General features: G+C 47.3%; 1 protein-coding gene, 1 long non-coding RNA gene and 1 pseudogene across 4 annotated transcripts; 2 read left to right on the top strand and 1 right to left on the bottom strand.

Annotated features, from left to right (window-relative positions):
• Positions 1-2545: 2545 nt before the first annotated feature.
• LOC136526515 (uncharacterized) lies at positions 2546-4527 on the bottom strand (annotated as a pseudogene).
• Positions 4528-5879: 1352 nt separating this feature from the next.
• Positions 5880-8807, top strand: LOC136529965 (uncharacterized). 3 transcript variants are annotated; one of them, XR_010777494.1, is made up of 6 exons: positions 5880-6115; positions 6302-6448; positions 7078-7282; positions 7524-7589; positions 7666-8015; positions 8578-8807. It is a non-coding gene; the product is annotated as an uncharacterized lncRNA (long non-coding RNA). The 3 variants fall into 3 exon arrangements; XR_010777495.1 differs by having other exon boundaries at positions 7078-7303; XR_010777496.1 differs by lacking the exon at positions 6302-6448.
• Positions 8808-12417: 3610 nt separating this feature from the next.
• On the top strand, positions 12418-14630 carry LOC136529057 (RING-H2 finger protein ATL43-like). The gene has a single exon (XM_066522108.1). It carries the CDS (start codon positions 12578-12580, stop codon positions 13817-13819), a length of 1242 nt encoding a protein of 413 aa, XP_066378205.1. The 5' UTR covers positions 12418-12577; the 3' UTR covers positions 13820-14630.
• Positions 14631-27594: the final 12964 nt, after the last annotated feature.

Below are 27594 nucleotides of genomic sequence, written 5' to 3'. Positions count from 1 at the left end.
AGGTTATCTATACAAAACTGCTATATATTAGAACATTGTTAGAATGTCATTTACTGATATGATGTATCAATGGAGCTCTTGCTTTTGTTGATTCATGGGGATTGATCGGAATTTTAGATTTATAATATTATTACTTTTGGTATATATATATTCTTTGTAGCACTTGATAGAGAATCAATGTTGTAACTAGAATTGGTCCTGCTGGATTTAGATCATGCTCTGCACCATATTGGTACAACCATGCTCAGACACACTTTTAGGCCATCTCGTTGCATGCAGCCTTAAGTTATTGCCAATACAACCAATATTTGTGTCCATTCCTGGCCCCTAGAGGACCACACAATATGTATCAATAGAAACAAATTATAATTTCAATTGATTCAAGTTGTATACAAAAATATGGTATTTGAATCTGAATTTAGGCAGTTTCGAAGACATTCAGAACATAATCTGAATTTAGGCAGTTTCGAAGACATTCAAGTTACTCAGGTTTATATTGTCTTGTTTCCCCTTGTTTCTGTGATCCCTGTAATATTAATACTATAATTTTTTTGGGGCTTATTGCAGCCTGCTCTACTATGCCTTGTTGCTGGTGTTGTCGGTTTCGTCGCTATTCCCTGTCTGTGGTATGGAGAGGTGAAACAGGTAAGATTCTGAATACTTACTCAGGCACCTTATGGCCCTTTCATCTGTACATTTGGGTAACTGTACTTATCACTCTATCAGTACTACTTGGAGTTTCATAATTGCAATCACCGATAATACAAATTGCAGATATTGGGCACTGCAATTGTAGTTCTTAGCATATGTAATTTTAGATGTAGGCATAATTTAATTTAAGGTTTGTAACATCCTGCTCATTATATAAATTACATAAATATGTTGGCTACTTAAATTTTTCTTCTATCTGCTGATCATCGTGAATTGCTGCATGTCTTTGATCACCGTGTCCTTAGTGTGGTGTGGCTTCCGGATCAGTGCTACCATTTGATGTTTCCTTCCTCTTCTTTCTTTTTGGTTTTACTGGGAAGCCTACAAAACATTATTAGCTCACATAAATAAGAATTTTTGTATTTAGATTTAAATTCTATTTGTATGTCCTTAAATTTTATACCTGCACAGTCTGTGTTATTTGTTTTCTTCTTTTTCTTCTTTTCTGCTGCCACCAGTTTCTTCTTTATTTCTTCTATATGTGTCTTCATTCTGATAGGTTTAGGTGGCGTTCCCTTTCTCTGAATTCTTTTTGGATCATCTATCTCAGTCTGTGGATCTCCAGCTTGTGCTGCTATAGTTTCTCCTTCTTCATTTCCTTACTGGTCATTTTGTGCTTCAGTTGTTTGCTGAGCACATAGCATTCTATCTAAATTGATTTTCATCTTGTCGAATTCTGCCATAAGGTATTCCATGGCTTTCTCATTTTTTGATCCTTTTGAATTCAATATTGTTGATTTCATGGATAATATGTTGAATCTCAACAATGAGCTTGTTGCAACTGTTTTCTCTTCTTGTCTTTCAACATGTACCTTCATATTCTTTTTTCTCCACCTGTCTAAGAAGTATTTATCTGGAATTGTGCTGATTTCCTTTTCAATGACTATTTTTAGGATATGAGAGCAGAGTACGCCATCTTTGCTGAATTTTGCACATATGCAGGTAAATTCTTCTTCGCCTTGTGTTAGTTTAGTGTTTACTGTATATCTCATGAACCTATGAACCTTCTGAATCTGGTTACTTTTTTGCCACACCTCAAATGTTTTCCCATCTTCGGTTTCCCTGTAGTTTAGCCTTGATATTGCCTTCAGTTGTATCTGGAACTTTTTGAATATGTTTCTATTGTATAGTTGTTGTGCCTGCTGCTCTATTTTGTAGCCGAATATAAATTCCTTTGGCCTTTTCTACTTGCTATAGCTGTCCTCTAGCCTTTCTGCTCGATTTATGCTATCAACAATCCAATTGTACTCTTTTAGAAAGATGATGATACTATAGGTTGGCCCTATATTGTCTTTGAACCTCGCATTTATTGCCTCACTCCTGGATGTGGACTGTACGAAAGGGAAGAAGTCATTTTTATAGTAGACCGGGATAAACCTTTTTCTCATTTTCCACATTTTATAAAAGTAGTGATTCCCTTGAAGGTTTCTTTCCTCAATCATTCTCTTCCAAAGTCGCTCAAATGCTTCCACTGTTAGACTATTGTTTACTATATCTTCAAAGTCTTCATATAGTCCTTCGTTTGCCGCAAAGACCTTGACATTCTTATTGTAGCATTTGGTCTTTATGTGGAATAAGCAATTTTTGTGCTTTGTGTTTATGAAGACTTACTCTATTGCTGATTTCATCGCCATGTCTTGGTCTGTGATGATCGTTTGAGAGTGTTTTCCTCCCATTGCTTCAAGGAAAGTTTGAAATACCCACTTAAAAGTGTCCACTATCTAATCATGCAGGAAAGCACATCCGAAAAGGCAACTTTGCCCATGTCCTGTGATTCCAACAAATGGTGCAAAAGGTAAGTTGTATCGGTTGGTCATATATGTTGTGTCAAAACTTACACATTCTCCATAATCTGCATAATATTTCATAGAAGAACAGTCTATCCAGAACAAGTTTCTCACTCTCTTGTCCTCATCTAAATCAAACTTGTAAAAGAAAGATGGATCCTCAGTTTGTTTCTTTCTAAAATAATCCAGTACTTGTGTCATATCTGATCCTTTAACTTCTATGTTCAGCCCTGTCCTATAGTTGCTGATATCTTTCTTTTTCATCAGTAGAGCTATAAGCCCCCCCTCTAAGATACGATAGAATAGAAACCATCTTCCTAGTCGGGATATTGTTATCGTTCAGAGTCTTGATAAGTCCTTTTCCATTTCTGTCATATACTTGTGACCAGAAAATAGCTGATCCCTGTCTCCAGGGCATAGCTCATGATTATGCTCCAAATCAAGAGTTTTAACCTTCCATACACCTCCTTCTTCTTTCACCATCATAACACAAGGACAATCTGACTTCTACTGAACATTTGTTTTCCTTCTCCTTACCGGTTTCTTTCCAACATCCTTGTCTACTTCAGCTTCTTCTTGCTCTAAACACTTTGGTTCCTTTTCTTTTCCTTGACGAGTGCATCTCATTGCCACTTTGACTACCTCATTATTTCTCTTCTTACTATGAGTTCTTGTCGTATGTGTTATGGCAACTTGAAATCCGGCTAGGAACGCATAGAAGTTGAAGAAATGGTGAGCATCATCCCTACTCTTAAATTCCATCGATAGCTGTGGGGTGTACTTGCTGTTGATTGGTGCATTGTTGCCTTCAGATGCTGTAACCTGCTCATTTTTTATGAATTCTTCAATCTCTTCCTCCATCAGTTCCTGGCTACCATTTATATGTTCATTATCATCTGTTACTGTTGATGTAATATCTGAACTTGTTGGTTCTACTGCTATGATCCTCAAGTCATTTTCTCCCATTGTTGGTTGGTCATCTTGATTTTCATGCTGCACCTATAAATATATTAGCAGCAGTTTTAGTTTCTGAGTAATGCGATTTATAATACAAATATTTTTTTTCAGTGTGGACTGAAATAGTTGAAGAGATCATTTTTTATGTACCTCATCAATGTCCATGTTATTGAATACATCAGTTTACCAATGGTATTGTTGAATTTTAGATCTATCATCATCAGCTATGCTTGTCATTGCTCCATCATCATCAGCGACGATTGCCATTTCTCCATCCTGTTTTTGCAAAGATACGTTTTACTTTGATGCCAGTACATATTTGTATTGCTTATAAATATAATCAAATTGGCTCAGCTATCTGTATGTACCTCATATGACAGCCTTGACTCTGATATTGACCAGTCAGTTTGTGGTCCAAAGATTCCATCCAGATCTTCAAGTCCCATATTCTGTTTTATTTATTTGATAATGAGAATGATTACCATTTATAATATAACACAACTAGTTTGACAAGCATATATAATATAGTTTTACCTCATTCATGTCATTCCAAGTATCATCTTTGTTAATGATCCTTGCATCTCTTCATGTTGCTGCACAGTTTATAATGAAGCATTGAAATTAAAGTACTGGTATGCTGAAATTACATTGCACATATGTGTGTAATTTACATATGATTGAATTGTAATTTTTGTGTACTGGTATTATAAATTTTACCTACGTATTCCAGTCAGTCTGATTATCTTCTTGAGAGTTTCTGATTTATTCCATCATAAGTTCAGTGTAGCCTCCCTGCATTGAAATATATTCTAGTCGAAAAATAACCTTCTTATGTTGTCATTTTTTATTCTAAGCAATGATTTTGCTCACCTTTTTTGTATCTGTAGGTATTTGAAAGGTCACTAGAACAATTTGTGCCTGCAAATATTTGGTAAAGAGCTGACTGCACTTCCTTAATTGCTTCTTGTGACTTCACTGATGTTGGATAATCATCACATCTACTTGTTGTGACATACATATTATTTTGCTTCATAAAAAAAGCAAGCAGCTGAGTACTTACATAGCTTTTCATTGCATCATTGAATTATGTTTTTTACCTCAAGTAGTTGATCAAACTCGACTGGTGCTTGCATTAGTTGCATAAGGGAAGCAATTGAAACCTGCAAGAAAATGAAGAAGCCATTAGTTCTCATTTATTTATTGTTTGTGTCAACTGTTTTGAATTAGGAGTAATTTTACATCATTGTTGCTTTCTTCTTGGCGAATCATTTCCTCATAATTGTGAATCTGATATTGTGCCTCTGTCATTTCCTATAATCTTGTTCTTCTTTCTAGATTCATGTTCTGTTATAACATCCAGATTTCATATTTTGATAGTTAGAAGGTTTCTCATCATTATATATTCCATGCATCTAACACACACTAGGTCTGTTGTAAGTAAGAATCAGCTGTAAATAGAAAGCATAGTTTGCCACATTCAGAGTTCCTAGCTGCTTCTTGTAGCTCATTGTAGTGTGTTTGGGTTGTTCTCACCCCCTTGGTTGCAACATCCAAAAATACTTGTTTAATCAGTATAATTACATTAGCAGCAAATACCAGTTGCACTATTTAAAATATGCAATTTGTTTTTCGGTATTCTGTATTTTTGTTTCCTGAGTTCCTTAATTTGCTAATCTGTAATTCTGATTCCTGAATTTGGTTGCAGCAAATACTAGCAATCTTGGATTACATCTTTACGAGGAAGTCGATGTGCTTACCTTGCTGTTGAGGTTAGTGGTTCCCCTTCAATCTGTTGGTTGCTTGCCCCTTTCCTCTGGTCTGCTTGCCCCCACGCAGAGGAGATCTTCATCTTTGATCTGTCGGTTGTTTTCTCCTTTCCCCTGCTCTGCGTGGGGATGTGATCTGATCTGCACATAGAGCAGTGCTCTGCTTGTCCCCACGAAAAGATCTGATCTCCACGCAGGGCATAGGCTTCCCCCTGTTTGCCCGGCTTGTTTCCCAAGTATATATATTGCTGTTTTTGGGCTTATGTGCTGGCACGTCTTTAGTGGGCCTCTCTGTCTTCTTAGTTTTTGGGCTCTGGGCTGAACTACTCTTTGATGATATTGGGCATCTCTGTCTTTTTAGTTAGTATGCCTCTCTGGCACGTTTTTATTGGGCTGAATAACAGTTGTAGGCCTTGTTTGCCTGATGGAATTTATGTGTTGCGTTCTCTTAAAACACACGTTTTTTCTGGTGTTTCAATTCGTGTGTTTCTTAGGCATATAACAACCATGTGCTAACTAGTCCAAAAACACGTGATTTTTCCTATGTTAAAATCTGTGTGTTTTACATATCGCCAACAACCCACGTGTGTACAGTAGACAGGCCCAAACAAAAAAACAGCCCCCTCGAACCGCATGGGCTCCGCTCGGTCCCCACGGGCGCCTCCGCCGCCACCGCGCCTACCCGTCGGTTGCCCCCCGCCACGCGTCCTGTGCCGGAGCCCTCCCCAGTTCAACCCCCCGCAGTGTATGCGGGCGGCACAGGCAGCGCCAGAGGGGAAGCCCATGCGCCAGCGCCGTCTCGACTGGCCCGCTAGACCGCGAATGCCCTTCCTCCTCCGCTCCGCCGGCGACGCGGCCGTGCCTGCTTCGCGTTGTTCCTCCTTCCTGTGAACGGTGAGCACTTTGAGTCCTATCTTCTGTGCGCCCTTCGTGTGCTGTGCATTTCAGGTTCTCCGTACAGTGCCTAGCTCTTCATGTGTGCATTTCAGGTGCTCGATAGAATGCCAAAACAAGAAAAGAAAAAAAAAGAGGACTGCCCACCCTGACCCCACTAGCTTTTTCATGTGCGGTGCATTTCAGGGCAATCCTCAAGCACTCTACAATACGTTCCAATTTTGACGATGCTTCGTATCTGCGTGCTTATTCAGTTGTCAATGCATTTTGGGGGCTGTGAGCGTTGCTGAGGACATTCTGAGTTTTGATCGCAACCAATGGCCCGTGCTTAAGGTATTCCCTCCCTCCCAAATTATAAGACGTTTGACTTTTTTTATGCCAAGTTTGACCACTCGTCTTATTCAAAAAAATTTATGTAAACATAGTCAAATTTAAGTGATTCTTGAAGAACTTTTATTAATAAAGCAAGCCACGACAAAAGAACTGATATTTTGCACAAATTTTTGAATAAGACAAGTGGTTAAACTTTGTGTCAAAAAAGTCAAATGTTTTATAGGCCTGGAAGAATCTGGAGGAGTCTGGAGGAATTTGTGAGAGAAAAACACTGTTCCGGATGAAAAAAGAAGCGGATCAAGCCGGGTTTAAGGACATGCGAACAGGGCCATAATTTGGGACGGGGGAAGTACATATTAAGGATTTTTTTCCTCAGAAATTTTGACATTCCGAGCCACTAGGCTACATGCTTAATCTACACCTCATGTATTAAGGATCTGTCAGCATAGATTTGGACAGTCAGAGACAGGGCTGACATAAACTAGCATCTCTTTTCCCCTTTCATTCCTACCTGCATAGCATATTGGTTATCTCCGATATGTACAGCAATTAATGGTGTGCTCAAACGAATGGAGATATATGTCAGCATCTACGGATTGTTCATATCATGTGCTATTTTGTTTCTGCAGGAGATATTTCTTGACTCAACTGCGTGCTTGATCACAACAGCAAGCCGCTGCAACTTGGGCTTGGTTCAGTTTACACAGACATACTCAGACTAAAGTTCCAGGGTTGGTTTAAGCTTCATTTCTGCTGCAGACGTCGTCGAGCACTAGCCAGGATTTGCCGCCGCTGTGGGAAACCGGGAACAGAACTCACGCCATCTATGGCCATGTATGCGCTAATCTTTTTCAGGTGATGTTGCAAAATGCACACCTTCCATTTGGTGATGTTTGAAAAGCCCAGCACATGGTTTATACATGGTTTGCAAATAGACTCCTTCCATAAAAAAAATGCGAACAACTTATGTTTTTCTTTCTTCCATCCATCCATCCTTTCTTTAGATTTCGTTTTTTAACTATTCATTATCTAAATGTTTATTTCCTGACTTTCAAATTTCTCATTTTAATTGAAGGTTGCCCTATTAGTCAAAATTGTTGATCACGTGCTGATTGTAGAGTAAAATTCTATACAATGCCAGGCAAGTCCTGTGTACTTTCCTCTTCCAGTATCCAGTTGATCACTCATTTGGTACCTTCTAATCATTTGTTTTGCAGATTCAGGGTTCACAATGCTACGCTATGAATCATTGACAAGAAAAGCACTAATATGCGTATTCAACCATTGTTCAAAGTGTGGCTTCTTGCGATCTGCATTTCTTATTTATTGCTCATCTTGGTCAAAACATTTCCAGGCCTGCCACATCGGCAGTTCTGGAGAGGATGGAATCTTCACATTATTTGGGCAATATGATCTTTTATCGGTTCATCATGTTCTTTGGTTCAAAGTGTGGCTTCTTGCGATCTGCATTTCTTATTCGTTGCTCATCTTGGTCAAAACATTTCCATGCCTGCCACATCGGCAGTTCTGGAGAGGATGGAATCTTCACATTATTTGGGCAATTTTGGTGCGTACAATCTTTATATACTGTACTACAACACACCATCAGATTTAGTGTTCATCAATGACTCATTTGTCGGTTCTTAGTTAGTTGGAGACTTGGAGCACTGCTTAATACATTTCAACTGCAAAAGTTAAATATATGAGCTAACACGACCACAAGGACATCTTTTTTTGTTCCCAAGGTTATTATTAAGGCAACATATCATGTGCAAACTTGAAAACTACCGATCAGTACCACCAGATGTTAATCCAATGGATGGGGTGAGGGGGCTTAAGCGAAAAAAAGGACGGCGGGTGGGGAGCTTAAGCCTAAAAAAATCACATCTCTCACCTCATTCATTGGATTAGTATGTAGTGGTCCTGATCGGTAGTTTTTAAATTTACACAAATTAGTTGGTTTGCACCTGATACGTTGCCTATTATTAAAAAGAGACACTACCACTTTGTCCATGCATGATCACTGAACTGCAGGTAGCACAACCCTGTTGTCGTTTCGCTTTTGATGTGCTTATTCTTTGCTAATTGGCATTTATTCATTGTCTTACCTTTTTTCCCCCTTTTGACAGTTCCTTCGACTTCCCAGATGTTTCGCTTACCTTTGTCAGAAGCAGATTGTCTATGCAGAAGCAGCAATTGAAAAGGTTTTTTTTTTTGTCGTTTCCAACAACTGCTTTGTATTTAATAATGAAAAGATTGGACAATATGCTTAAATCTCGGTGTGCCAGTATTTAGGAACTCTAATATGTTTAATGTATTATACTGTTTCCATAATAACCAAACTTATATGTTATTATTATTATTGCTCACTAGCCTGCGCACTGCGCGGGCCTTTCAGCTAGTATATCAAGTTTATAGGCATGAAAGAAGAATCGGGAAATAAGCAGATCCAAAACAGCTTGTAGCCTACCCTATCGCTAATGCTCCACCGCAGGCGTCTGTCCCGCGTCCATCCATCCTGAGGCGCTCTCTAAAAAAAAGAATGCCCACGCTCGTCCCACTCTGCCTCTCTTGCACGTCCCATTCTGTGGCGCGCGACGCCCAATCCGTGGTGCCTCCATCCCGCCCTGTGCCCTACTCCGGCACGTCATCGCTGCCATCCCCCGCGACACCTCTGTCCCCTGGTGCGTCATGTCGTGCCTCGTCCTCTGTCGCGCCTAGGCCTGGCGGCCAGAAGAGGGGGCCGTCATTGGCCGGGCCCAGGCCAGGCGCAGGAGCAACTGGCCGCTGCCAGGCCACGCCACCATCCTCAACCGTCGGCTGGCCGGAACCGGTCGTTCACCCGCTCTGCGCTGCGTCGTACGGAAGAAGTGTGAAAAACGCATGTTGCAAGCTTATATTTCAAGTGTTTCAGATGTTTCATAGGTATATTGCAACTGTTTCATGTGGATGTTACAAAAGTAGATTTGGATGTTGCATATGTTGCAATGACTGTACACGTATGTTGCAAGCTTCTCTTTTCAATGTTTCATCAGTTTTTTCAGACGTATGTTGCAAGTGTGTTTATTTGGATGTTGCGTATGTTTGACACATATGTTGCGTATGTTTTATCTGGATGTTGCGTATGTTTTATCTGGATGTTGCCTATGTTTTACAATGGTTTTCAGGTGTTTTTTTGCAAGTGTTTCGGATGCATGTTTCAAGTGTTTCATCTGTCGTCAGACGTATGTTGCAAGTGTTACATCTGGATGTTTCAAAAGTAGATCGAGTGTTGCATCTTCATCCTCGTCTTCTGTTGCCTCGCCTCGGTGTGTCCTCCTCGCCTTCTACTGCCTTGCATCCTTCTCAGATTATGACGGGGGCCCATGGATGGGGCGCGCGCACGCTCTCCCCTTCTGTTTTGCGGGTAGGAATAGGTTTCCGTTGGACTCCTGATGATGGGCACGGATACCGCTTCCGTTGCTAGCCTAAGCCCACGTATCGAGTCACGGTTGGCTGGTGTGCATAGCCTATAGGTGTGGCAGTACAGATCATGGAGCACACAGGATGAAAAACGGTCGTACATGGTTCATCTAAATACTGGAAGATGGACATTGACCATCCCGAACACGCGAGTTTTGGGGAACTTTGAAGTACAGAATCCACTTTCGCGTCTGTGCTGCAAAACAAAGTAAAAAGAAGAAGCCCTATCCGAAATACTAGAGTTACCGTAAAAAAACAACAAGCACAGTTTCTTCGTTTTATCCCAGATCCCTTAGTTGCAACCTTGGCCCATAATTTCTGCTTGCAAGTTGCAACCCCGATCTGGTGCACTAGCAACGATGGCATCGGCCACACAGTCCAGGCTACTGTCAAGGCTACATTTGCTGCAAACAGTATTGTGGAGAGAAACTGGTGGCTTGATCGAGGCTTTGCCCCTGTGTGTGGGCTATATTCACTTCGTGTCTAGCAACGTAGCAGATCCCAGCACAGTGGGCCTCAAGAATGCATTGGACAAGGGCCGTTCAAGAATCCTCCGCCATCACCATGTGACCTGCGCCAACTCTTCGTACGCTGCCCCTTAACGGCGACGGCTCGGCCCAAACAATCTAGAGCGCCCAACACGACGGGTGGGCTGTGGGCTCCGTGCAGGCTGGCCCAAACTGACATGCACGTAGCATGCCCAGGCTGAAGCTTTGGTTTAACTGCGAGTCTTGGGGCGACCAACCATGCATCATGGCAGCGGCAATCGCCGAAGCTCAGCAAGGAGAAGGCGATTAGGCGACAGTAGATTCGGCACACCCATGTCGGCGCGTCGTCGTCTACCAACCCAGTGACTACTGTACATGGGACGTCCTGCGCCAAGGTGTTCCGTCAGAGGCAACAGTGAACGTCTACACGAGCTCTGCAGCTATGATCGCGACGTAACCTGCCCGTTCCACGCACGCATTCAAATATGCAACGTGCGCTCTCCGTCCTCCCTCCTCTCTCTCGGCGCTCGGCGACAAGCCGCTCAACTGTTCCGGCCGTCATCACGCGCTGCCGGCGCCAGGCTGCTGGATCGATCATCATCTTCTCCCGGCCCGCATGTCCAGTTGCAGCAGCTGGCCAAGCTAGCTTCTTTTTTTTATATATATTTGGTTGCTTCCGTTCGTCGTCGACGCATGCGGTAAGGTAACTCTCTGCAGTTACAGCTTACTCCTACTCGTACAGCACACGCAGTGCAGCATGACGCGCGCAGAACAGACTTATGTCGCCCGCCGCGCGTACGTGCATGACGGAAGCAATGAGCACGCCCCAATCAGGCGTCAGCAACCAGCCACGAGCCATATGGTAGGGTTCCAGTGTTTCACTAGCTAGCCGCGGTGAAGAAGAAGCCGGCCGAGTGTGAGGTTCCGAGCTGGCGAGTTGGGTGTGGTGTGGCCGAAGGTGGATCGACGACACAGGCGCGCGAAACAGGGGCACGGACGACTGACGGTGAGCAGTGAGCAAGTGGCCGTGGTGGGCTATCATTGGCGTGTACTTGCACAGTGCCGGCGCATCCACATCTACTGGAGCCAGCCACCGCTGTCCCGTCCCCGGACAGAGCGCGCTCCGTACCGTACCGCTCTCCTTTCGACTCGCTCGCCGGACGACATGAGAGCAGAGCAGCAAAGCGAACAATGAGGCTGCGCATGCTTGCCCAAGGCACAGCAAACCGGGAACGAAATCAAGGTCTCAGCTGAAAACACACCACTGATCTTCACGTGTGCGCACGAACCCTTACCTTGCCTTAAAACCGGCGTGGGACTGGGAGTCTGGGATCCAGCAATCCCTGAAACGGAAAGTGCGGCACTGGTCCTGCTGCCAATCCTGGGCTGGGGCTGCGGGTTGCCTGCCGCCGCAGGGGGATGGCCGGACGGGGCGCCCTCCGAAAATTAAAAAATTTTGGCAGCAAACATTCAAATTTTGGACGCTCCGCTCGTTTTTTCTGGGACGGGGCGGGGCATTCATGCTCCGTCCGATCTCTGGCGCCATGCTGCGTGCCAATTTTAAAATGCGCTGGGGGTTCCCATCTTGCCCCTGGGCGATTTGTATTGACGCTTGACGGGCTGTCTCTGCTCCCCAGCCCATCGGGCCATGCTGCGGCGCTGCGCTCGTCGCCTTTCTTTAGGGAAAAAAATAAATAAATAAATAAAACTGCGTTCATATCTGACACATGGCCCCACGGTGCCACAACTAAACTGTCAGTGCCCCCTGTGTACTGTACTGTACTGTACTGATGCCACTCTCTCTCGGCTCGCTTCACTCGGCGACAAGCCGCACGCGGGTGGCTTCACCGGCGGAGCAGCGCAGCTGACGTGGGCCCACTCTTTCAGGCCCCCACTGCCTCGTCTCCCCGCCACGAGGCCCCATCGCCGGGAGATCGGCTCACCGCCCCCACTGCTGGAAGAGCTAGCCTATAGCCTAGCCTAGTCTCCACCGCTATTATTACCCCTACTACCGCTTGATTACAAATCGCGAACGCTTGTGGTGGCAGCAGCGGCCAGCGGCCAGCGGCAGCGCCACCCACACCCGGCACCACCGCAGCAGCGCGTGTGGGGTGGCTCGGCCTCGACCGATCGCCTGCGAACCTTCGCCCGGTCTGCGCTGCGACAGGAGGAGGAGGCGATGGAGCGGTCGCGGCGGCTCCTGCTGTCGGACTACGACGGCGCGATCGAGTCGCCGCTGCCGTCGCCGCCGCCGCCGTCCTCGGCCATGCCGTTCCGCCCTGGGGTGGCGGTCGTCGTCGGCATCCTCACCAGCGTCTTCTCCATCACGTTCCTGCTCCTGCTCTACGCCAAGCACTGCAAGCGCAGCGCCGCGGAGTCGTCGGGGCCCTACGGGAGCGCCGGCGGCGGGTTGCGGTCCTCCGGCGCCGGCGGCGCGGGGGGCGGGGACAGGAGGAACTCCGGCGTCGACCGCGCCGTCGTCGAGTCCCTGCCCGTCTTCCGCTTCGGCGCGCTGCGCGGGCAGAAGGAAGGCCTCGAGTGCGCCGTCTGCCTCGGCCGGTTCGAGCCCACGGAGGCGCTCCGGTTGCTGCCCAAGTGCCGCCACGGCTTCCACGTCGAGTGCGTCGACACGTGGCTCGACGCGCACTCCACCTGCCCGCTCTGCCGCTCCCGCGTCGACCCGGAGGACGTCCTCCTCCTCCCGGAGCCACCCAAGCCGTCTACCACGGGCCCCCCTGACCCGCCGGAGACGAAAGCGGCGGCTGCTGCGTCTGCCAAAGAGCCTGCTCCGCCTCCGCCTCCTGCTCCAGCTCCAACGCCCGCGCAGTCCGGGCGGAGGATCTCCGGCCGGCACTCCACGGGTTCAGTGCGCGCGCCCGGGCGCGTCGGCCCCGCCTCGCGGCGGTCGGCCGACGGCGGCGCCGCGGTCGGGTGCTTCGACGGCGCCAAGGTGCGCAAGGACCGGGTGCTGCTGGTGGAGCCGGCGGCCGTGGTGGCGGAGCCGGACCCCGTGGCGTTCGACCGGCGCTTCGGGCACCGCATCCTGGTGAGCACCGCGGGCGGGTGCGAGGGCGAGACGGCCCCCGCGGCGCAGCAGCGGTGGAGCGACCTGCGCCCCTCCGACCTCATGTTCGTCCGCGCCGAGTTCCTGGTCACCGAGGCCGGCCGCTACTCCTGCTCCGCGGCCGTTGTCAACTTCGGCAACGCCAGGAGCGCCATCGGCGTGCGGAGCCTGTCGGAGCTCGCTGCGGGGGTCCGCCGCCTCCCGCCCATCCGCGCCGGCGCGTGCGAGGGCGAGGGCGAGGGCGAGGGGGAGGCCGAGCCACGAACCGGTGGCGGCGGCGGCGCCCGGCGGTGGCCCGGGTCGAGATGGTGGGCTCCCCGTGGGACCCCGCCCGCACGTAACGGCCCTATCGCCTAGGCCTGCGTGGCTCGAGACCCCACGTTGCAGCCGGGAGAAAGTCTTTTCCGCCGTCGACGTCGTGCATGCCAAACTACCCCCTGAGATGCCACGCAATTGCACAGAGCAGTAAAGCCGCGGGGCTGGCTGGCCGCTCTCCGTGGTCGCCGGCGCGTCACGTGATGGGCAGCGTGGGCGGGGGGCCCTCCCTACTTTCGTCCGGGGCCACGCCGGCCGGTCTCGGAAGCCGCGCCGGAGAGCGAGGAGACGCTGAAGGGATGTTGCTTTCGCGGACATCTCGAGGCCGGTGTGTTGGTCCTGGTGGCTGGTTGTCCTGGCTGGCGCGGATTGGTTGCGTCCCGCTCCCGCCCGCAGATGCCGCCGCGGGCATCGAGCGCCCGGTTCGCAAGTTCTTTATTCAGAACTACTTGCTTTTCACTTTTCAGTCATGGAAGTGTTTTCCCTGCACAGTATTTTAACATACGTATCCGTATGAGCCAAATTTCAGCATCAGCTAACAGGTAACAGGGTGGAGGCGTGGCCGCGGATCCCCTGCGGGCCGGCCCCGGACGGGAAGCGCGGCAGCGTGGCGATCGGCGGAGCGCTGTGTGTGTGCCGTGCCGGTGCCCGTGCGGGTGCGGGTGCGGCTGCGGCTGCGGCTGCGTAGGTGAGGTTTTGGCTCCTTGCGTCGGCCGGGTCGGGGGTTAGGGAACCATACGAAAGCTGAAGCGTGCTTGTGTAGCTGTACTGCTGCCTGCTAAAAATTCTTTTGTCTCTCTGTGCACGAGGAGGAAGAAAAGTGCCGCGGCTTTTTGGTGTACTACTACTAGTACAAAGTATAGGTGACTTGGCCAACGAGCTGCATCTGCATGGCATGCGTGCGAGCACATGAGCACAAGCACAGACGCTTTGTCAAGCGGCACAACTGCACGATCGAGCAGGCATCTCGTTTTTGTTCCTTCCTGCGTTGTTTTGCTTGGATTTACCTTTGCTCTCGCCGTGTAGCGACCAGCGAGCGGATCGGTACGCACGCTTGCCTCCTGCCCCGGCCGCACACCGTCGTGGCCTCGTGCTCTCCGTGCCGGGCATCAGTCACCCACCTTGTCTGTCCCCATGCCGCCGTGCCCCGGGCGGCCCCCAACGGCTATGTCACCGTATCACACACGGGTGCGCCGCTTCTTGCTTCGAATCCTCTCGCGGGGCGACTGGCGACTGGCGACTGGCGAGGGCGGCCATGATTGCTGCCGTCGTGTGGGTGTCGTGTGGCCTGGCCCGTGCGCGCGTTAATAAATTGCCTCCTGCACTTCTGCTGGCCTCCCCTGCCGCATTGAAGGGAAATTTCTCGCCTGCCCCTCTGTGCGTGGGCGCTCGTCGACGTCAGGGGAGGGTGAGGGTGAGGCCCCGCCTGACACGGCCGCGATCAGTTCGCTGTACACGGCGCAGCTCGAGCTCTCTCTCGGTGGGGTGCCGTGGCCTGTCCGGCTGTACGCCTGTGGCCTGTGGGTGTGGGGGATCACTGATCGCAAATCTGATCCCGTCGTGCGTGTACTGTGCCCGGGCGTACGTCGGAGTACGTACGGAGTAGGAGTATTTCTCGCTGCGATTTCTGTATCGGCGTTACAGCCGTGAGCCTCCACTGCACCCTGCAGAGCAGGGACGTGTACGCATGGGATGGGCGTGGCAGGCGCCTTCCCTTTTTGGCCTCACTCGCCGCCCGGACCAGGAGGCCGGAGGCGGGTCCGGTCGTCGGTGCTCGACCGCCATCGCCATGGCTCAAACGAGTCACGAGCTCGCATCCATGACTCCCCTCGTGACACGCGGTGCGGTGGCTGGCTGTCGTCGTTGCGACTTGCGAACAGAACCGGCAGGCATAGACGCGACAGGCGGGGATCTCAGTTTCAGCTCTCCATGGCCACTCGGCCACGGCTACTACTACTCCACACTCCTCGTCTCCCAACTCGCGGCTCTCTTTACGGTCGTGCGCTCGGACACGGTCCCGACACGGCTGCCCTCCTCGTGACACGCCCTCATGATCGCTGCTCCGATACGGTATCCCAAGAAGCGGCCACATACCACTAGCAGGGGGCTTTTCCAAAAGCACGAAGCCGCTTTCCCGGGACAGGGAAACCACGAACTCAGACCTCGCAGGGAGTAGCAGTAGGAGCACTATACTCCTACATTCTGCTACTCCTTGTGGTGGACTTCTGGTGCTGCCGACATGATTCTCGTGACACGCAATCAATCCCGTCCTGCGTCACCGTACGACGTGCTCGTTCCGTCGTTCGTTCGTGCGCGCACTGATATTCAATCTCTTCTTTGTTTTGTGTCGAATATACTCCACCTGTTTTGTTTGATATACCGTTACAAGTCAGAACGGGGACCTTGGAGCAGAGGCGGTCAGAATAAATAGCAATGATGCGCAAATCTTTTGCGTAGTCGCGAAAAGGTCTAAATAGCGATTTTTCATTGAAATTAAATCTAGCGAACAAATTTCTGACATGCATTTGTTTTATTTTTTAGAAAAAAATAATTTTACCTTTTTTCTATTTTGGATGGCGGGGCATGCTCAGTTATTATCTTTTGGCTTCTCGGCTGCACGCTCAACCCCCCGCCCCCTACTGATGTCAGCGCTGACACAGCAAAAAAAATTCTAATTGCTATAACTTATAAACGATGTATCCGTTTTTAATTTCGTCTACACCGGTGTGTTCTACGCGATGCGAACAAAGCTAACCCCACTTGCATATGTTTCGAAGAATTTTTTACGTCACAAGTTATGCGTATACCTTATACATATAACTTTTATGTGATAAGTTATGCACATAACTTATACATATAACTTACTACGTGACAAAATTAGATGGCCTGCATGTAAAAAGTTACAGCATGTTCGCTGGTTGGTTTCTGGGCTGATAAGCCCGGCTGGTGCTGGTTTGTTGTGAGAGAAAAACACTGTTGGCTGGCTGATAAGCCCTGGCTGAAACCAACAAGCGAACATGGTGTTAGATTTATCAGATATAGATGAACAAATTTGTATGTACAACTGAACATTGATAACTTATATTATATAATAACTTGTTTGTACAATTTAGATATATAACTTGATTAGTAACTTAGATGTAAAGTTGGGAGTATAAGTTATTATGTGCAAATTAATATCACAATATTTTAGCAGCAATATAAAAAATATGGTCATGTAAAATTACATAAGTTAATGTATAAAAGATTTAAAAGGCAAAGGAAAAAAGTAGAAATAAAAAATAAAAGAAAAACTTAGAAACACAACTAATGTACAAAAGTTATCAAACACAACTTGTGTACATGAGTTATTATATACAACTTGTCAACACTGCCAAAATAAATAAATAAAAAAGAAAATAAAAAAAGATGGATAAAAATGTAAAAAATGAAAAGAATACAAAAAATCACATAAAACAATAACTAAATAAAATAAAAAGAATAATAATAAAGAGAAAGAAGCGCGTGCGTGCGGCAGGAGTGGGCGCATGCGGGAGTGTTGAAAAAAATTATTGTTTTTTGCTTCACACAAGCATGCAGGAAAGCCCTTGCAGCAGGAGTGGTAGGGATGCGCATGGCAGGATGAAATCGTTGCTCGTTTCAAAACGAGTGAATGTTCATTGAATTGGAAATGGGGAGCAGAGATGGCAACAAGTACTTCACATCGAAGCTTCCTATCTCAGACAAGCTAGCACCTTCATCCCACCAATGCATTGTACCACTCTCCACTCTCTGCCTCGCCTTTTTCTCCCTCATAAAACCCAAATTTTCCGCAATAAAATTCGATTTCGTTTATGTCTGTTGGCGGTTGGCAAAACGTCCCTCAGAGACCGGTAAAACATGGGTGAAACCCAAAACCTGCTAGGCTTTTTATCCTGTTATATGTGAGTTTGTTAATGAATAAAAAACTAGATCCAGCCCGTACCCCGAACCTGCTAGGCTTTTTATCCTGTTATATGTGAGTTTGTTAATGAATAAAAAGCTAGATCCAGCACGTTTGCGAGTGGCGTCTGAGAGTGTACTACTCAAACTGGTAAAACCATTGATATTTTAAACCTGATCGATCACTCACTCATATCTGCAACAATGTCTCACTGTTTCGAGTAGACTTGTCTCTATTTAGTGTCATATGTTATATGTAAAACAACATAACATTTTTTTTTGAGGATGCTCATCCCAAATTCAAACCTTGTTTACTTTCCCCCTCCCCCATCCAATCATACTGCAGCGGAGGCCCAATAGGTACGCATGACCCAAGTGGACATGAGTTTTAAGAGCTAGTATAATGAGTTGCAAGCATGCTAAATGCTGAGGTAGAGAAGAGAGGGAAGAAAAGATACGATAAGCGAGTTGTAAGCTTACAGCTGGCTTAGACACAAAATCTAAGAAACTCTGTGAGAGAGACATGTGAACCACATATTAATAGTGAAGATGTAACTACTATATAGGTAGACTGAGAGATAGGCTGCGACTGCAAGTATTCATACAGCCATCAGCCGACTATATTATTAGCTTTGCTCTAAGATAAAAGTGCACCCGCCGATGGATTATAAATGTTTTAATGGTCATATTTTTATACTCTATGAATTTGGGTCGACAAAACCTAGCAGGTCTATCTCGGTTGCCGTGTCTATCTTGGAGAGGGTTCATAGGGCGTATCACCGTTCACACCCATATCTTACTGTTTCACCTAATTTCAAGAATTCACCTTCTCTCTGTCCCAGAATAGATGACGTTATGGGATACGTGTAGGTCAAAAAAATTTAACTTTGATTAGATTTGTAGAAAATGCGTGCAACATTTATGTCTCCAAATAAATTTATTATGATAGTATATTTAATGACATATCTAATGATACTAATTATGTGTTATAAATATTAATATTCTTTTATATATAATTGGTCAAAATTAGAAAAAACTGACTTTTTAGAGACGAGAATGTCTTCTATTTTGGGACATAGGAAAGGAGTACCATTGGTGGTGGTGGTAGTAGGACAGTAGCATGTAATGTATGACGTCCCAATGTCCGCATGCATGCATGTTCCTTTCAACTTTCAACTTTCAACGACCGGGGTTTCGCTAGCAGACCGACACGCGTCGTTTTCGTCGTCAATCTGGCGACAGGATGGTTGAGGCTAGGTGAACGCCTCTCTGACCGATCGATGGCGACGCGGAGGACCACCGACGGCGACGTTCCGAGGTGGGCACGCATGCCTAGGCTCATCAGCCGCCAGCCCGGCTGGCCGGACCATCCGCCCACCCAGCTCTGGAAATCATTCACCGCCACTATTGCCTCCTGCAGCCAGTTGCCAATGCAAATGCGTGCGCAGCGCAGTGCTGGTGAGGTGAGCGCGCATGCATGACAGACAGACAGAGCATCCATGAGCGACGATCGAGCATGATCGTCGCCAGCCCAGAGCGAGCATTCAGGGAGATTCGCGATGTGATTAGCGGCACTGTTACGCCGTCGTGCCAGGGAGGTATACGTGCACGTGCAGTGTTTAGAGTGACGCCAGCTCGGCGAGCAGGCCGTCACGGCATTGACCGCCCAATAGGGATCCAGACCACGTCGGTTTCATTCCTCCCAATAATGCGTCCGTGCTAGCACGGATGAAGCGACGTGTGATGTCTGATGATGGAGCCGGGAGCCCTAGTTTCAGACGAGAAAGCACGGGGGGGTATACGACTGTGCTGTTTTATACGGTACTCTGTTTCGTCATAGAAGGAGATGCAATCTCGATCGTTCATGTGCTGCGTCGTCAACCGCTGCGTAACCCCAGTTTCAGACACGCGGCTGCTATGGCTGAGGTGACATATGATTTTCAGAACCACCGTCGCCACCGAACACATGATCCCAGTGGAGTACATGCAGTGCCATCACTGGCACATTACTCCTCCGGACTTTTTTTATGTCACGCACGCACGTACGAACACACATGACTACTGTAGGTTTAGGCTTGGGAAACATCGCGCTTGTTCATTCAATGGTCTGTAGTCAAGTGACGCATCATTGGTAGGTTGCCAGCTCCTAGTATATTCGTGGAATCGGTGAATGATGAGAGCTACGAGTAAGCTGTAACACCGACGTGATTAACAATAGTGAATTTTCTTTTTAAAAGATTTTTGTTATGTCAATACTAGAACTAACTGTAGTTTGACAATGTTAGAAATTAACTTAGAATTAGGCACGAGTTGAACTTAGATGAGATCTCGGGTTACCTTTGTTAATGGATGAGGAAGCCATTGGAGCGATGACGGTGATGACCCGTGCATGCTTCATGCAGGCTCCGATGCAGTTAGGTCGGTGGACATATCCTATAGTCGTACCGGTCTTTCATTTACAGGTAATGCTCCAGTTAAGACGTCCGGAACGGACGGACGCCTTACTCTGCTCACTCCCGCACCTAGTCCCTCGCTTCCTCCTCCCTTCCACGCACGTGCCCCGCGCCTACCTCTGAGTCGCAGCCATGGCGCCCAACCTGGCATCCTCACCCACCGGGAGCACCCAGCGCCCGCAGATCCGGTGGCCCTCTCCACCACCCGGGTGAGATCCATGGAGGTGGCATGGCGATGTTGCAGGGGAGCGGGCGGCACTGCCCCATCCCCGCGCGGCGCCCTCCTGACCCCCGGCGGCGCTCTCTCTCACCCTAGCGACCGAGCTCCCCCCCCCACCCCGACGACCAGAATCGACCCGCCCAGCGTTCTCCTCCCTTATGTTGCATATATATGTTTCAAGTGTTTTACGCGTTTTAGATTTATATTGCAGTTGTTTCATGTGGATGCTGCAAAAGTAGATTGGGGGATGTTGCACATATTGCATATGTTGCAATTGTTTCAGAGGCATGTTGTAATTGTATGTTTCGATGTTTCAGATATGTGTTTGATCTGTGTTTTCCAGACGCATGTTTCAAGTGTGTTTATCTGGATGTTTCACACATACGTTGTATGTGTTTTATTTGGATGTTGCGTATGGTTGCAATGGTCTTCAATGTTTTCATGTGAGTTTTTCAAGTGTTTCAGAAGCATGTTTCAAGTGTCTCAACTGCCTTCAAACGTATATTGCAACTGTTGTGTTTGGATGTTTCAAAATTATATCGGTGTTGCATCTCTCCTCCCCACTATCCCTGGGCAAAATTGATTGAGAACCGAAAACTGAACCGAAATAACCGGAACCAAAACCGAATTAACCGAAAAATTCGGTTCCTAATTCGGTTCGCGTTTGTTGATAACCAAAATTAGTAAGGTTAATTCTGTTCCCTCGCTCGGTTAACCGAAATAACGGAGATCTGTGTAGAGGCCCATTAGCAAATTCCATCTAAGGCCCAGCTAAGAAACCTACGTATATAAGCACTCCAGCACTCCATTCGACTCCTCCTGTCCCTCTCCAGCGGCCGCCACTGGTCTCCCAACTCCCGTATCCCATCCCCACTGCCCCGTTCCCGATTTCCCGAGCCTTCTCATTCTCTCTCGACAGTGAGTGGTGCCGCGGTGGCGGTGATGGCGTCTGCTCCCTCTCCCGCGGTGGTGGCCGGCGGCGCCCGCTCCCTCTGCTGTGGTAGCGGCCGGCGGCGCGCGCTCCCTCCCGCGCGGGGCGGCCGGCTGCGCGCGCTCCCTCTCCTGCGCCGCGGCGGGCCCGCGCCGCGGCGCTCGCTCCCTCTCCCGCGGTGGTGGCCGGCAGTGCCCGCTACCTCTCTCACTGTGGCGGTGACCTGAGTGAAGGGGCACGTCGACGATTGTGAAGAAGTCGACGGCGAATCTACTGTTTTTTCTTTTCTTTTTGCCTCTAGACCGAATGTTTCGGTTTTGTCGGTTGGACTGGAACCCAACCGAATTAATCGAATCCGAAGTTCATCGGTCGTGTGTCTCTGAAGTAACCGATCGATCCCTACAGGTAACGGAATTTGCTTAAAAACCGAGGAACCGAACCGATTGGTATCGGTTAACCAAATGCCCAGGCTGACTCCTCGTGACTGTAACTTCTGCTGCATTGTCTCTCCCGCGTCGGCAGGTATCTAAACGACGCCACAGCTGAGTCCTTTCAAATCGGAGGCGCCGCATGCCCTTCTCCTCTTGTTGCTTGGGCGACGTAGGCCCCGTGTGGAGCGTGAAACGGAGTGAGCGTGAAACGGAGTGCATTGTGCGGACCTGACATGGGCGTTTGCCCGGACGTCTGGACAGTAGCACTGCCGTTCCTTTATTCCAGCGCTCAGGTTAGATCAGGTGCTTACGGTTTGCGTGGCTAACGAAAAAGAGCCTCTATTTATGAGCGCGGTGAACGTGGAGCCGCAACTGTGGTTCTGTTGGGGCCACTCCAATCAAGTCGTGTAGATGGGTTTCCCCAGGGACTCGGTCGTGTGACCGTTTCCTGAGATCAACCATATGGCTAACTGTAGATAATAATCTCTGCAATAACAGAATAAAATCGTCGAGTTTTACATCTGAATTGAATGAGCCTGCTTTGGTTCCGGACCACCAAAATACCATGCTTACAGTTGTAGTAGCGCCACAAAGTTATTGGCAGCTGTTTGTTGGTTGGTGACATTCAAACACGCATGATTCTTGCCATCGACTATGGCCCTATGGCATCGATCTTCGGCGCCACATGCACCTGCGTGCAGCGGCGGATGTGGGATGCGGGATAAGGGGGGCTAAAACAACAGAGATGTTAATTTGCACGAAGATTTAACGGTGAAATCAAGCTTTTGCTACAGTAATTAGCATTGAAATCAAGAAATTAGGGGGGGCTGGAGCCCCCCCAGCCCCCCCTTTGGATCCGCCACTGCCTGCGTGGTGGCATCAAGTGGGGTCTTGTTTAGTTCTAAAAAGTTTTTTCAAAAAGTGATATAGTAGCCATCACATCGAATCTTGCGATACGTGCATGGAGCATTAAATGTAGACGAAAAAAAACTAATTGCACAGTTTGGTTAGAAATCACGAGACGAACGTTTTGAGTCTAATTAGTCCATGATTGAATACTAATTACCAAATAAAAACAAAAGTACTACAGTAGCCAAATTCCTAAATTTCGCCCAACTAAACAAGGCCGGGAGGGTAAACAACCAACCTGTTAGGCCCAACATTCGTGAAACTATGGCCTGGTATACAGCTTACCTCCAGGCAGTGATCTCGACGATCAAGCGACTGAAATCGATAGCCTAAAAAGAGCTGCCTAGCAGACAGCTACCTGGGCATGAAACCAAAGAACCGCTGATTGATACTGATGATCCATAATCATGAGGGCAGTAAAGTCGATGGTCATTATCTAAAAAAAAGTAAAGTCGATGGTCAATGGAAACTATTTTGGGCCAATTCAGGCCACCTTCTCTCTCTTCTTTTTTTTTTGAGAGGGGAAGAATCAGGCCATTCTACGGAGACAGTGAGCTTCCTAACCCACGTAAGCAGCTCAGATCTACTCAACTAGTCGTGTCTCGTGTGTGTATATATATATATACACCCCCCCTAGGCTTAAATCCCATACAGTAGAGCTTCTGTTTTTGGGGCTTTCGGCCTCCGGGCCAAAACTCAGAGGCCCACGACGCAATTCGGCCGGGAAGAGAGGAAAGAAAAAAGTCCACATTACCTCTCTCAACTTTTACGAAAGTCTGAATTCTAAAACCGGGTAAACCACCTTCCTGAATTTTTACCTTCCTGGCCGGTTATAAACGATTTTCTAAGGTAGGTTTGCCTTTTTATTTTTTATTTATTTTGGCTAAATTTTTGAAAAAATCATAGTAAATCACAAAAAATCATAAAATGGAAAATTTAATTTTGTTGGACTTCAAATGAGTAGATCTACACAGTGAACATATGATACGGTATGTTTTAGTACAATTTTTTTGTTGTAGCTTTAGATCTATGCTTTTCAATAATTAATTCGTAGCTGTAGTTTTTATGGTCCAATTGTGATGAAATTTTTATCGTTGGCTAATTATTGTATGCTTGAGCGGTAGTAAGAATTTCATACTATGTAGATCTACTTATGTGGAGTCCAACAAAATTAGATTTTCATTTTATGATTTTTCTGTGATTTACTATGATGTTTCAACCAAAATAAATAAAAAAGAAAAAGACAAATTCACCTTGAAAAACCGCTTATAACCGGTCAGGGAGGTAAAATGAAAATTTTTAAAAATGCAGGGAGATGATTTACCTGGTTTTAGAGTTCAGAAAAAAAAATCAGACTTTTGTAAAAGTTGAAGAAGGTAACATGTACTTTTTTTTCAGAGGAAAGCACCGTGCGGGCCGCGTCCGCCAACCTGCGGCAAGCGCAAGCAACTGTGCTGAGCCTGACTGAGCGCCCTCTTGGACGACGCTGACATGCGCGACTGCGCGAGTCGTCCGTCCGTCCAGAATTATAAGTACGGACAGCGCGCAGCGCCTGGCGAGATAACCTCCCCGGCCGCGGCTCTGCCTACGCGTGTTTTTCCTTTATCATATCGCACAAGTGGCCTCCGGCCTAGCTTAGCTGATATCTGGGCGGGGTGCTTTCTGGGGCGGGGGGCGATACTGCTGGTCAGGCGTCTTGTGATCTTGTCTTTTCTAGCTCGGGCAGGTGAGCGTGAGATCTCAAGGCCGTGCTCCTGATTTCAGCCACCGGAATATTGGGTTGCCAAGGAGCCGAGCCTCTGCGCGCTTGTTTTCTTATTAGTCCTGGTATGATCGCTCCTATTCTTGCAGCGCTATGATAAAATACTAGTCCATCACGCGCGCTTTTACGCGCGCCGGCGATTAAACGAAAATCAAACCGTGTAAGTAACGGCGTTTATACCTTAAAATTATTGGATGCTAAAATCTAGATTTTTCCGTCTCCCACAAATAAGGTAGGCTACAGCTATAGTAATCATCTCGAGACATGAACTTTCTCAAGGTGCCCTCAATGAAGCGGCACTGAGAGGGAAAACCAAAGCTATATTAGATTAAAATATTACTTTCCCAGACCATAAATATCTTGCAAACATACCTTCAATCACATTTAGGATAGTGAAAGGTATTGGGTACTGACCAGACTATGTTTTAGTTTGATGCTATCTAATTAGGGGGGGGGGGGGGGGGGGGGGGGTCTAATGGAAAAATAGTTCAGTGCAACAGAACTAATTCTATATGCAAGAAATGCATAAAATTCATAGGAATTTCTATATAACGTATAGGTAAACTAAACTGCAAATGGGAAAAAAATGAAGAAGCATTTCAGAGTTAAGCCGTTCACCTGTCCATCCTTTTTGACCTTTTGCGTGCTATATGATTGAATGCACCTAAACACAATAGAGGGGCAGCCGATAGGGTTTATGACATGTACGCACAACAATAATAACAGAGAAGCATCGAAAGAGAAAATGCGATAATGGGATACCTGGCATATACAGAGTAGTTGGCCTTAAGGCCAAAAAAAAAAAGATCGAGATGAGTAAACGAAAGTTACACTCTGAGATAACTTGAACAAACTATGTCAGTTTTTTAACCTGATAGCAGTACCTGTATTTCTGGTTAGAAAACGATAAACCTAATTTCGATAGCTAATGAGCGGACCCTGGCAAATTTGCAATATTATTCTAAAAAAATTCACAAAGTAGAGCTCCTGCGCGAGAAGCTGTCGCAATTTGTAGTGTTAAACAGTGGAAAGCGTCGGGGGGGGGGGGGGGGGGGGGGGGGGGGGGGGGGGGGACGCAATTGTAAAACTGTAATGGAACGGCCAAACAAAACTTTCCGCACTAACGTTGCCACCCTGAGCTCACGACAACTGCAGCCGAAGTGTAGAAAGCAATATCCATGAAAACATATGAAGATGCCCCAGAATAAAAAAATCATAAAACACAAACAGTGATAATCATGACTGCATATTGTCAAATTGTATAGCTGAGAAGAAGACATTTGTTGTCAAGCAACATTGGCACTGTCATGTGCAGGAAAAAATTATAAAATAGCAATGGCACGTAAATATTTTCAGGTTTGACATATATGAATACCTCACTCGCAATGACAAAGCAAAAAATCATAAAGAGTGATAATCATGACCGCTTCTCGCAGGCCGTCCATGTTAGCAAAAATCACATCGTATATTTCAGATAAAGATATTTGTTTGCAGCATCATTGGCATTGACATATGGTCAACCAAAAAAAATGCAAAATAGCAAAGGCACAAAAATATGTTCAGGTATATTAAAAGCACCTCACAGTCATCATGACATTATCAGCAATGGCATATGCTCAAACTTAAATAAATAAAACAGCACCATAGTCACACACTTATAATCCAGAAGAGGCACATAGAGGAGATTGCAATGGGATCAATACAGAGGAGAGGGATGGTCTTGCTTCACCTGGGAGACGCCAAGAAACGAATGCAACAGAGGGGGGCGCCACGGTCAAAACCATCGGAGCCAGCCGCGGCGGCGTAGCGTACACCGGGGATCGTCGCTGGTAGATCCGAGCCCACCGTGGCCGTCACGCATCTTGGGGAGAGAGAGGCCACGCCACCGCGCCGGCTGTGTTGCGTCTAGGTCCTTGCCTGAAGGAGAGAGAGAGAGAGAGGGGGGGGGAAGAGATGAAGACTGGAAGCTAGGGTTTCCTCGGGGCAGACACGGCTGCGGTCGTCGGGAGAGAGAAAGAGGGAGGACGCGAAGGTGGGAGAGGGAGCGGCGGAGGTGCCGAAGCGCCGCCTCATGCCGGCCGCACGCCGGCCGCGGCGGCCGCTGCTGCATCAGGAGGGAAGGAGAGCGAGAAGGGGAGGGAGAAACGGAGATGAGAGGCAGGAGAGGGAGGGAGGGAGGGAGGCAGGAGGGGGAGTAGGAGAGGTTGTGGTTGGTGAGGAGGAGCACGGCCGCCGCCGCGCCGCATCAAGAGGGAAGGAGAGCAAGAAGGGGAGGGAGAAACGGAGATGAGAGGCAGGAGAGGGAGGGAGGGAGGGAGGAGGAGGTGGAGGTGGAGGAGGAGCACGGCCGCCGCCGCGCCACTCGCCCTGGCGTCGTCGCCCGTAGCGTCGGGAGAACGAGGGAGAGAGAGCGAAGAGAGAGAGGAGGGGGTGAGAAGAAGAATCTGGAATGAGAAGCTAAAGCTGCTGTATATATTTGACTGTCCAGATTCTGACGAGAAGCGGGAGAAGCAGAGGAGAAACCAAAGAAGCTAACCAGAAGCAGGAGAAGCGGGTGCAGGCGAGAATCCGCTTCGAGCGATCTGGGCCGTCGAACGAGAGATCGGACGATCAGGGGAATTCAGGGCGATATGGACGCGCTAGGAGGCAGTCAAACCAAACTGCCTTAATATATTAGATTAGATACTGCACGTATGTTGCAATAAAACATATACTAGCTTGTTGTAAGGTTATGGACGATCTATGACTCAGATTAATCTCACGATCATGTCATCCATTTCAATACGTCTTGAAACCATGGTTTGTACAACCATTGAGCTTTGCCGTTTTACCTCGTATGAGCTTGAGTGGAGAGTGATGAATCTGGATCACACATACGGGACAATAGTGATGTGAGAATTGTGGAAAGTAAAAAAAAAAGAATGTTGAAAATACCCTTTTTGATTTCTATATTAGATATATGGCATGTTTATGATTATTAAAAAGGTGAAGCATTTTGAGCTTTGAGTATCTATTACTCAAAATATATTTGTATATGTTTTACTTGTACACAGAAGCGTGAATAGATTCCTATTTCACGTCCACTATTTACATAGACATTGTTTCTATATTATTTCCTCTAGATCCATAATTCAATTCGAAGAGCAACACTATCTCCAAAACATAACTTTCACAACTATTTTTTTCTTAT

The sequence above is a fragment of the Miscanthus floridulus genome, chromosome 19 (assembly GCF_019320115.1).
Source record: "Miscanthus floridulus cultivar M001 chromosome 19, ASM1932011v1, whole genome shotgun sequence".
Lineage (NCBI taxonomy): Eukaryota > Viridiplantae > Streptophyta > Magnoliopsida > Poales > Poaceae > Miscanthus > Miscanthus floridulus.
This window is presented reverse-complemented; position numbering and strand designations above follow the sequence as displayed.

Bases quoted from the DNA above. Each gene is read 5' to 3' on its own strand.
- LOC136529057 (XM_066522108.1), top strand. From the start codon at position 12,578: ATGGAGCGGTCGCGGCGGCTCCTGCTGTCGGACTACGACGGCGCGATC.